An 11,046-nucleotide genomic window follows, 5' to 3' on the forward strand; every position below is an offset into this window, starting at 1 on the left:
TCAAACCAGTTTAGTGTTAATTGTTAGAGGTCAGAAGCCGGCTGGGCCGACCCCATATAAAGGCCCTACAGTCCCGTCCACGGGCATTCCATTATCATTATCATTCTGATTCTGGTCATACTGATTCTCATCTGGTTGCTGTCATCTCTCTCCCGTTCGGGTCGTCACTCGGTTCACTAAGCAGAGTCACGCACGTCCCCTCCCCAGGTCGGGAGGGAGACCTCCCGACCAGACCACGGCATCGCCAGCTAAGCAGACTCTCCCATAGGAGGCAGCCCAGCCAGCACTCACTGGGCCTACGTCAGGGTACACGTGAGTCTTGTCAGAACGTCCTAGGGTGAGTTACCTACTGTGGGAAGTTTATTCATTCAGGTGTGTCCGAGAGTCAGTGTCAAGTAACGTAAAGCATAATGTGTTAGTACCCCGATATAATAGTGATATTACTGTGTCCATGTCATTGAGTGAAGTAATAAATAGTTGTATCAAGAGGTGTTTAACAAGTTGTCCCTTTAAGAAGTGATATATGTGTATTGACATACGAGATAAGATAAGCGTAGTGACGCTGTGCAAATAACATCCAGGCCACGCTACCAAGTTTCCTATCTTTACATTCCTACTCTCTATACTTCCTACCTATATATGTAATTCTCTTCTTGTGAAATTCATCTCATTACAATGGTGGCAGCGCACTTAACGTAAGAACTCACGCCTATTCCCCTTAGTGTTCATTACAGTGATAGTTAGAATCTTTTGAAGTGAATTTTTTTTTGCGAATGCACTTCCAACTGATCCATCATCCCTTTAGGATTGTTTCTCTGTCAAATGTCACTCACAGTACCACCCATGGCCAGCCGGACGTCAACCACAGTACATACGAGCAGAGAAGAACCAGCATGATGAAAGCAGCGTGATGAATGCAGCTTGATGAAGGCAGCACAAAACCCACCACACACCACGTCACTTCTTTCAAGTCCTCCCTTGGTCTAGGATTAAGAAGATTTTATATTTTTCTACTTTAGGAAGTTAAGGAGTGTGGAATGGATCGCCACACAACGAACCCTGGTGAGCCCAGCCAGGGAGGGATTCACCACTGTGGAAGGTGTAAGACAGGACGGTCTTTGGTCTCGCCGACACTCACGTACGGAGGGCGAGCCCTGGTCCGCGGAACCTGCCTTACGAGTCATCTAAGGAGACGACAGCCCAAGCAGTGGACCGGCCTTCATCCCGGCCGGAGGGGGCCGACGGCAGATGAACAGAAAATCGTCTGGAATATGTTGAAAATGATGATGTTGCAGAGAAGAAATACAGATGGAGCAGAAAAATTCATCTGGAATATGAAAATGAAGATGTATAAAGAAACGCAGATGAGCAGAAAAATTCGTCTGGAATATGAAAATGAAGATGTATAAAGAAACGCAGATGAACAGAAAATTCGTCTGGAATATGAAAATGATGATGTACTAAGAAAAAAGGAAGATGGAACAGAAAATTCATCTAGAAGACGTTGAAAATGAGGCTCTAAACGTAGAGGAAGAACGCAGATGGGACAGAAAACTCGTCTGGAATAGTATAGAAACCAGGAGGAAGTGAGAAGAAGTCAGAAGGTGTGGAGAAACGACCTACAAGGTGCGGTATGTGAAGAAAGAAGACAGAAGATGTGCTATGTGAAGAAAGAAGACAGAAGATGTGCTTTCCTGACATCACAAGAAAGTCGATGATGAAGGACCAACTGACTACAGCTGCTGAGCTGCCGCCATCCCCTATTTTTCAGATACCAGCTGGATGGAAGACGTGAGCTATGCCGGACCCAACTAATGTACTGATGTTGTTGATGTATAATAAAAAGATATCAATACCCTAATATGTGAAGTAGGAACATTTTTTGTGTATTTTGAAGTATTTTCTCTGATTTTGTTGATGTTTACTACAAAGAATGTCTTTTTTTAGTCTCACTTTTTTCTATGAGTTCATTTGATCAATGTCTTGGACTATGAAACACGATGTTGTAGCTATATTACTGACTGAGATGAATTATTATTTTGACATGGGCTGATAAGGAAATGTAACACCTGTTATTGTTTGTAGAATGTGATTTGCAAGGTTGCCTCGGACACTATGCTACATATGAAGGATTTTTTCATTCTATGTTCACTTGCTATGTTTCCTTTTTCTCCTGGCATAGAAGCTTTGATCTTGGCGGGAGGTATAGTGAGCTTTGTCAGATCAAACTAGCGCCAGTAGAAAAACATACACCTATGAGATTGTTGTTTGTAAATGTGAGACTATGTTATCGCCCCAGGGATTATCTTTGACACCACACGTGATGTTGCTGTCTATATGTGGCATCAGTCTCTGTGATGAAGCTTTGGTCTTGGCGGGAGGTGTAATGAGTGATTGTCAGACCAAACCTTACAGCCCAGAATTATGCCGCATATAACAGCAAGAGCACTGCAGACCTCGTGGTACCACCACATTCCGGGTTGACACACCTCAGGTCGACCCAAGGGACTTGACCTCGCCCGCTAATGACGTGAGCTGGGTGACCTACAACCGCACCTAGCCAAGACACCTGGCCAGGACCACACCTGCACACAGCTATCTAGATCAAACCAGTTTAGTGTTAATTGTTAGAGGTCAGAAGCCGGCTGGGCCGACCCCATATAAAGGCCCTACAGTCCCGTCCACGGGCATTCCATTATCATTATCATTCTGATTCTGGTCATACTGATTCTCATCCTGGTTGCTGTCATCCCCCTCCCGTTCGGGTCGTCACTCGGTTCACTAGGCAGAGTCACGCACGTCCCCTCCCCAGGTCGGGAGGGAGACCTCCCGACCAGACCACGGCATCGCCAGCTAAGCAGACTCTCCCATAGGAGGCAGCCCAGCCAGCACTCACTGGGCCTACGTCAGGGTACACGTGAGTCTTGTCAGAACGTCCTAGGGTGAGTTACCTACTGTGGGAAGTGTATTCATTCAGGTGTGTTCAAGAGTCAGTGTCAAGTAACGTAAAGCATAATGTGTTAGTACCCCGATATAATAGTGATATTACTGTGTCCATGTCATTGAGTGAAGTTATAAATAGTTGTATCAAGAGGTGTTTAACACGTTGTCCCTTTAAGAAGTGATATATGTGTATTGACATACGAGATAAGATAAGCGTAGTGACGCTGTGCAAATAACATCCAGGCCACGCTACCAAGTTTCCTATCTTTACATTCCTACTCTCTATACTTCCTACCTATATATGTAATTCTCTTCTTGTGAGATTCGTCTCATTACATAATCACGGTCGTGGTTGTTATAATCATGGTCGTGGTTGTTGTAGTCATATTATATGGTTGTTATAATCATGGTCGTGGTTGTTATACTCATGGTCGTGGTTGAAATATATCATGGTCCTGGTTGTTATAATAATGGTCCTGGTTGTTATAATCATGGTCGTGGTTGTTATAATCATAGTCGTGGTTGTTATAATCATGGCCGTGGTTGTTATAATCATAGTCGTGGTTGTTATAATCATAGTCGTGGTTGTTATAATCATGGCCGTGGTTGTTATAATCATGGTTGTGGTGATAATCATGGTCGTGGTTGTTATAATCATGGTCGTGGTTGTTATAATCATAGTCGTGGTTGAAATATATCATGGTCCTGGTTGTTATGATAATGGTCCTGGTTGTTATAATCATGGTCGTGGTTATTATAATCATGGTTGTGGTTGTCATAATCATATTCGTGGTTGTTATAATGTTGGTCGTGGTTGTTATAATGAGGGTCGTGGTTGTTATAATGATGGTCGTGGTTGTTATAATGATGGTCGTGGTTGTTATAATCATGGTCGTGGATGTATAATCATAGTCGTGGTTGTTACAATCAAAGTCGTGGTTGTTATAATCACGGTCGTGGTTGTTATAATCATGGTCGTGGCTGTTGTAGTCATATTCATGGTTGTTATAATCATGGTGTTATAATCATGGTCGTGGTTGAAATATATCATGGTCCTGGTTGTTATAATAAAGGTCCTGGTTGTTATAATCATGGTCGTGGTTGTTATAATCATAGTCGTGGTTGTTATAATCATCGTGGTTGTTATAATCGTGGTTGTTATAATCATAGTCGTGGTTATGGCCGTTGTTATAATCATGGTTGTGGTGATAATCATGGTCGTGGTTGTTATAATCATGGTCGGTTGTTATAATCATAGTCGTGGTTGAAATATATCATGGTCCTGGTTGTTATGATAATGGTCCTGGTTGTTATAATCATGGTCGTGGTTATTATAATCATGGTTGTGGTTGTCATAATCATATTCGTGGTTGTTATAATGATGGTCGTGGTTGTTATAATCATGGTCGTGGTTGTTATAATCATGGTCGTGGTTGTTATAATCATAGTCGTGGATGTATAATCATAGTCGTGGTTGTTATAATCATAGTCGTGGTTGTTATAATCATGGTCGTGATTGTTATAATCATGGTCGTGGTTGAAATATATCATGGTCCTGGTTGTTATAATAATGGTCCTGGTTGTTATAATCATGGTCGTGGTTGTTATAATCATAGTCGTGGTTGTTATAATCATGGTCGTGGTTGTTATAATCATGGTCGTGGTTGTTATAATCATGGGCGTTGTTGTTATAATCATGGTCGTGGTTGTTATAATAATTGTCGTGGTTGTTATAATCATAGTCATGGTTCTTATAATCATGGTCGTGGTTGTTATGATCATAGTCGCAGGTGTTATAATCATGGTCGTGGTTGTTATAATCATGGTCCTGGTTGTTTTAATCATGGTCCTGGTTGTTAGGTACTGTAAGTATCTAGTATACTATTAGGAAGGAATAGAATACAGGTTCGAATAATTGGTTAAAGAAATATTCGCCATAAGGAGAGGTTAAAATCATAAAACAAAAAAATTATTATGAATCACCGATGATCATTCCGAGATAAATTATATTATGTAGAGAAGTGACCTTGATTCTGGTTAGATTAGTCACCATCTGCTTAAGTCATCACCTGTGTTAAGTCATCATAGTCATCATCTACGTTAGTCAGTTTTAGGCCCATCTCACATGACTGACCGAGGGTGTTGAGTCTTATTATTTACGCTGATGGATGTAAGACCTCCTACCCTCACTGACGCAGCTATGGTCAATTTGGTGTTATTCTTGTTTATAAATGCTTTCTAATCTGTTTCAAGTCTATCCGGCCTCTCTATTGCCATCCCAACTGTCTGTTCGTCTGCGTGGTGTTTGAATGTAAGCCTGTCTTTACTAATGTGAACCAGTCAGTCAAATGTGAGCCAGTTACTCAGCTGTCTGTCTGTCATGTTAGTTGCCATATTGTCTATTTGTGCATGTATGAATCTGTCTATTTTTGTTAACCTCCTGTCTGTTTCACTGTTTGGGTCATCCGGGGAACTTCAAGATTCTAACTATGGGATTAAGTAATATAAACATTTTTCGATCGCATAAGAAAATACAGATCATAGCTTAGGTTAGGTTAGAGCATGTCTGCATGTTTAAGTACAGGGTTGAACAAAACTTAAAATTTACCCGATATAGCCTATCTCGAATCTAAACATCAAAATACTTATGGTAGTTAAAGTAAAATTTTACCCATTAATTAATATAAATGATACATCCCAGTGGTTCATTAGTAAATCATCAAAACATTAACAGCACTATGTTGTCATGTTAACTAGCACCAGGCATTTTCAAAACAAAGTCCAGATAATGTCATTACTTCAAAATTTACTCGTATCTCCATCTAGTACCGATATACTTTATAAGTGCACTGAAAAAAAAAGAAGAGGAAGTCTACCAGGTAAGAGTACATGACAGCTGAGCTGGTGTGAGCATGGGAGTTTTTTATGTCAAAAAGAACATAAGAAAGGAGGAAACTGCAGCGGGCCTATGGCCCGAACTGGGCAGCTCCATTTACACCCAACCCCTATCGCTCATATACCCATCCAACCGATATTTGAAGCTGCTCTTCACGGCACATTTCTTCACTTACGAAATGTCCATGACTTAGACCATAAAAAAAACACCCTTAAAACTTACCTGAACCTGGCATTTGGGGTATGAAGAGGCCACCCTTTCTACTACCTCCGACTGCAGTGATGAGTTTGAAACTAGTGACGTCATTGCAAATGGCGGCCCTGTTTCTAGAGAAATAAACTTATCTCGACTGTTATAGCAGGACTTTGAACTTTTATAAAAAATTATATATACTGTATCACTCTACGAATGTGGCAGAGTGTATTTCTTTTGTTTGTCCAGAACCGTCAACTCGTCCATTCTGGGCCACTCATCTTTACGTGGGCTAGCCAGGTCTTTTTTCCGTCTCACACTGATTGACAGGTATCCATCATCGGGTATATTTGGGCATGTAAATAATAATAATGGGAGCTCCTCGAAATCAAGGATGGCTGGCCCAAGGGCCACCTAGACGTGAATTTGTTTAAGGTGTAGAAGCTGTCGCCAACACGATAACCACACCCTAAGTTAACGAGCTGCATGTCCCAATGTCAAGGAAAGTCCGAGATGACCGGACAACTAGCCAACTGCACTGGCTAACCATTACCCCAGAATAAGATCCGCAAATCGATTAACATCCAGGTTCCCAATTACTGCTGGGTAGACAGAGACAAATGGTATAAATAAACTTGTCAGAGGACCGAATTCGGGTCCGCTCGCTTGCGAGGCGAGGATGCTGACCATTACACCACATTCATCTTTTTAAAGTAACAGTATATATCACAGTAATGGGGGGAACATAATATATCTACTTATATAAATTTGAGTTAATTACATTAGACTTGTATAACTATCATCCCCTGTAACTTTCCACTAGCTATGAGGTTCATGTTCAGAGCACGTGATAAGGTGTCCAGTATTGTAAGGTTTTATGCTGGAAATGCAATGTACTGGTCGTGAGCATCCTAATTTGCATATATTGAGCATTTTGCATAATCGAACTAATTAGCATATTAATTAGGCCAAATCACGTAACTTAATAACTGTAGCAATGAGTGTTAAATGAGGACGGAGGCTATCTTATAGTAGCACTACTAAATACGTCCGATTGATGTGAGAGTGGGAGTGATCTTGAGTAAAGACCCCTCGAGGGAGAACGGAAAATATCCGACGTCCTCCCTCGAGGAAAGACGGAGCACATCAACGATGACTTTAAATAACGTCTTCCTATAGTGAGTGATATCAAACTACTGCCCGCAATAAGTGGCCATGGAACCGGTTACATACTCCTTAGCTCAGCACTAAGGGCCAATTGCAAGAAGTTCCGTGGTGTACACCATGCTGTGCTATCCCCATGGTCGGTTTGCAAGAAGCACTCTGGGCTAAAAAAAAATAAAAAATATCTACGATTCGTTATTGGAACGTGGGAGATTTCCGTGGTACTCTCACCCCCGCCCGATAACCTCTAGAAAGGAAATAGATTTGGATGTACATAAATCGTATAAATCTGCAAAGGGATAATATATTTTATAAGATCTCCTCCATATAGAACAGCACATGAAGAATTTTATTGTTCTTTTTAAAAGAATTCCATGTTTGTGTAGGAACATCCACCAGCTTCATCGCCGCTTATATCCTCCAAATTCTCCTAACCATCATAAAAGGGAATCCTTTAAGATAACTAATCCAAGTAATTTATGTGTAGGAATGTATGGAAATCAAATTAAGCTAAAAAAAAGTCGTAAATGGTCTATTTGAAGAGTGGTGAGAACTGCTCCAACATGTTTTTTCTACTTCTTAGATCATCTAAATTTGCTACATGCCACCCCTCCCCCATTATGTCACAAATGTGATTTAAAAATTTGTATAATGTACATACCACATCCTCTCAAGTGGACCCACAGACTTTTTTTTCAATTGGGAGTCCTCTGGGGAGTAGTTAAGGTTCATGCAGACATGGCCTTTAAGAGTTAATCAAACTACTCTGATTTATAGCTGTTGAAAGGCAGAGAGCACATCGGATTTATTTTTTTAACGGAGAATAGCCCACATGGGCACAGGTCATCGACCCACAACGGGGCCTGGGGGGGCGAAAAAATAAGAGTAAAAATAAATCAAAAATAGTAAAGAAAAGGATATGTTAATCTACACCACGAACATGCTGAGAAACCAGCTTTTTAAAGTGAGACATTATATGAGTGTGGAAACACAGAAGAAGGTTGAGCATTCCACAGTTTGGCTGTGTGAGGAAAGAACGATGTACTATAACGGGTTATTCTAGTGTAAACGACAGCAACAGAGAAACGGTGGGCACCGCGGGCAAGACGTGTGTTACGAGCCCATGGCCTTGCCGGTGGTACACAGGATGCCAAATTCACCGAATATTGCCCGCTAAAGTACCTGTAAAAGAGAGAGAGAGTGAAGCAACATTGCGGCGAAGAGAAAGGGAAGAAAAATTATCAACTAAAAGAGGAGAGTTAATAAGACGAAATGTCTTTGATTCCACCCTATCTAACAGTTGGACAGAAGAAGAGCCACCCCAGATATGAGATCAGTACTCCAAGTTAGGACGAATGAATCCCTTATATACTTAGAGCAACTGCTCAGGAGTGAAGTATCTACTGCATCTGTACAGCATTGTCAGCTCAGGCATGGGGAGGTACTTTGCAAAGAGATATCAGAAATCGCGTAAGTCCAGTTGAACTATTCTCTCCCTCCTACTCCATACCAGTAGGTGTAAGTGTAAAATTCATATAATTGTCAGTGCTTAAATACCTGTGGGTAGAAGGATGGAGATGACAGTGTTCTGCAGGATACCAGCCATGACAAGCACCAAACTGAGATACGCAGTCATTGTAGTGACCTCTGTCAAAACGGGCCTGTTCCTCTGGACCTTCTTACCTGCATTGATTATAATATAATTTAGTTTTGTACAAAAGAGTTATTGTGCTTTAAACTATAAATAAATCAGTATGATATCATCATAGAAAGTGAATCCGTAACCATTTTCAACCAAAAAATTAAAATTAATTCGCCCAAAAAAATTATTCTGCTGCATATAAAACAGTTTAATAGTTCGTAAACTGTCTGCCTGTCTGTCTGTCACCAGTGGGAGTCGAAAATTATTCCTACATTTACTGCAACCAAGCATACCTAGTAAAAACCTTGACACCTTGGTTATATTAGTTTTTGTATTCGTAAACAGTTACAAAAAGTTTTAAAAGACTCCTTTCCACACATTGATTTTCGTTTCGTTTTTTCCAACGATTTTGAAATAGCTTCTTTCTTAAAGACAATAAGCATGACTTATAGTTTTATTTTATTGTGCTTAATTTCACGTATATGGTTCTTTATTTCTTTGTAGCACCGATGAAGATAATGTTTTAAAATCATTATCTGATTAGAAATAAATGTGTGTGTGTGTGTGATATTTTTGAAAATTTTGAACGAAAATTCCTGATTTAAGGAACAAGGAAACATAAGTGGTGCGGCGGCCAGAGTAATTTTCATACCGCATGGGCAGGCCTATACAAAGCCTTCGTGCGCATCCAAGCTTTGTTGCGGGTGACTCGGGAACTAAGGTCCGAATTCAAAACGGTGAGTTGAGCCTGGGATTTGAGTTCGGCTCAGGCCTGCGAATCTAAATTCCTCGATTAGAGATTTCCTGCAGTGGATTACCCACATTCAGAACATCGACTTGAACCCCGGATCGGGTAATCTGTTGCATTATCTTCAATTACGAGCAAGGATTCGAACACTGAAATTCCACCCAATCACGTTCCAGTTACACCATTACGACAGCCAATCACCACCGAGAGTAATGTTTACGGACGAGGAGAAAGCTCTCCTTGCACATCAAAAGTTACTTTTATTACTATAATTACAATAAAATTATGATCACATTATAATGATTTATGGTACTGTGTTACAACGTGGCTGTGTTGTTTATGATAAGAAAGAAATTCCTAGAGAAAGAACCATTACATACAAAATGTAGATCTAATCCGGGATGGGTGTCAATATTCTTTACCAAAGCAAGATGAATTAATACAGGGCGTAGTAACCTGACTAGGTTCGGTTAGGTTAGGTTTCTTTCTGTTCTTTTAACCCCACATTTCCCCTAATTAGTAATGTTATGAGAAGACTTTCCTTTATTAATGCATTAAAATCAAAATGCACTCATCATTGATTCAGTTATATTGAAAATACATCAAAATAGTTTATCTAAAGAAAAACAATCAAAATAAGAAGCATCAGCGTTCTTAACATTTACCTGCTTGATCTTCATGGACACGAAAGTGTTGTAACACATTACCATTATTCATTCAGTAACCAAACTCTTTCTTACCTGGAAACTATTCGTTGCGACGAAATCTCAAGGCAATCATTAGCTAATGAATGGGAGGTAGAGGTGAACCTTAGTCAACAGGTCTGTCAAGTAGATGCTCCATATCACGGAAAATATCAAGGTAATCTGCCTTGCTGAACTATATCGTTGTTTAAATTGCGTGTCATCATACAAATTGATAGGATTCTGCCTATCTACCATCAGTCTTCTCTCTAAAAAAAAATCCAATTTGATGATATTGCCCAAACCCGCGCTCTCTGTCAAAATTCATGTTGACTTGCTTGAAAGATCGACCGCTAAACTTGCCTCCAGGCTGGATTAACGCGAGGATCAACAATTCCGATCTCAAACCTGGTTTGAATCTTTGTGTTGGCTCAAACCAGCGTTCTGAATACCAACAATCTTCAATCTTCGCTCGATTCTTGGTTTAAACCTTCATGCGGTTTCAAATCACTGTTCTGAATTCGGCCCTAAGTGACCAGCTGGCGCCCACGAGACCTAAGAAATGTATTTTTTCAATTTAATTCATCGATGTTGACGAAGTTACAAGCCAACTATAATAGTAGCAAAAGTTATCTTGGATAAATTTCCATCGACATACTGTAAGAGAAGAATGACGTCATGTGCTTCACGAATAAGTAAAATAATTACTGGAAAGCCGTGGGGAACGTTCGTGTCCTGAATTAAAGACGCAAATAAATAGTAAAGTGGCGGTAGACTT

The 11,046-nt window shown here is 40.4% G+C and overlaps 1 protein-coding gene across 1 annotated transcript in view; it reads right to left on the bottom strand.

Moving 5' to 3' along the window:
- The window catches only part of LOC121868951, a 159,626-nt gene extending 149,324 nt beyond the window's left edge, over nucleotides 1-10,302 (bottom strand). The window contains exons 1-2 of the mRNA XM_042369982.1: nucleotides 10,251-10,302; nucleotides 8,753-8,878 (exon numbers count right to left, since the gene is read on the bottom strand). Coding sequence (XP_042225916.1) covers nucleotides 8,753-8,878; nucleotides 10,251-10,302 — 178 coding nt within the window. The remainder of the gene's footprint in view (nucleotides 1-8,752; nucleotides 8,879-10,250) is intronic.
- Between the last annotated feature and the right edge of the window lie 744 nt (nucleotides 10,303-11,046).

The sequence above is a fragment of the Homarus americanus genome, unplaced genomic scaffold (assembly GCF_018991925.1).
Source record: "Homarus americanus isolate GMGI-L3 unplaced genomic scaffold, GMGI_Hamer_2.0 scaffold24694, whole genome shotgun sequence".
Lineage (NCBI taxonomy): Eukaryota > Metazoa > Arthropoda > Malacostraca > Decapoda > Nephropidae > Homarus > Homarus americanus.